The sequence below is a fragment of the Mandrillus leucophaeus genome, unplaced genomic scaffold (assembly GCF_000951045.1).
Source record: "Mandrillus leucophaeus isolate KB7577 unplaced genomic scaffold, Mleu.le_1.0 Scaffold1, whole genome shotgun sequence".
Taxonomy (NCBI): domain Eukaryota; kingdom Metazoa; phylum Chordata; class Mammalia; order Primates; family Cercopithecidae; genus Mandrillus; species Mandrillus leucophaeus.
In genome coordinates, this window is record NW_012098097.1 from 16,977,352 (window position 1) to 16,978,096 (window position 745).

The following is a 745-nucleotide window of genomic DNA, read 5'->3' on the forward strand; positions in this document are numbered from 1 at the left end:
GCAGAGGCCGGCCAGGTGTACGGCGCCTTTGAGCTTTCCAGCCCCTGCCTTGGACCTGAGGCCTCGCCTGATGGGCCCAGCCCTCTTCTTCCCTGCCCGAAGTGTGTGCCCAAGTCAGCTCCACCGATGTGTGTGCTGTGGCTGCCCCACCCTAAGTAAGGCAGCAAGGAAGGTGGGTAACCCGGGGGTCCAGCTCCGGACCTTGGTTCACTCACACCTCCCCACGCCCTCAGTGCTCCCTGGTGCCCACACGTGGCCTGTGCATCCTCCTGTCACAGCAGCCTGCAGACCCCACACTCCTCATGCCGCAGGCTCAGCCTCAGCTTGCAGCCTCTCTCTCCGACAGGGGCCCCTCTGCACCATGCCCTCTGTGTTGGACGCCAGCTCCCAGCCAGCTATCAGTGACTGAAGGTCCTTGTGACTCCCACGTGTTCACTTCCATCAAGGGCCCAGTAGGCAGAGGCCCTGGCTGAGTCAACAAGGCTGATAAGGCTCACAGCTGTGTTCTGGATGCAGGCCCGGCAGATGTTTGAGGGGGAGGTGGCCAGCCTGGAGGCCCTCCGGAGCACGGGCCTGGTGCGGGTGCCAAGGCCCATGAAGGTCATCGACCTGCCGGGAGGTGGGGCTGCCTTTGTGATGGAGCATTTGAAGATGAGGAGCTTGAGCAGGTGAGTGTGTGTGAGACCCATCTGCACACACGTGTACAGGCAGAGAGAGACTCCGGGACAGGCAGAGAGAGACTCCG

At 62.8% G+C, this 745-nt stretch overlaps 1 protein-coding gene across 1 annotated transcript in view; it reads left to right on the forward strand.

Moving 5' to 3' along the window:
• The first annotated feature begins 510 nt into the window (after positions 1-510).
• Positions 511-745, forward strand: part of FN3K (fructosamine 3 kinase) — a 19,910-nt gene continuing 19,675 nt past the window's right edge. Inside the window, exon 1 of the mRNA XM_012000180.1 lies at positions 511-668. Within this exon, the coding sequence (XP_011855570.1) occupies positions 511-668 (158 nt within the window). The remainder of the gene's footprint in view (positions 669-745) is intronic.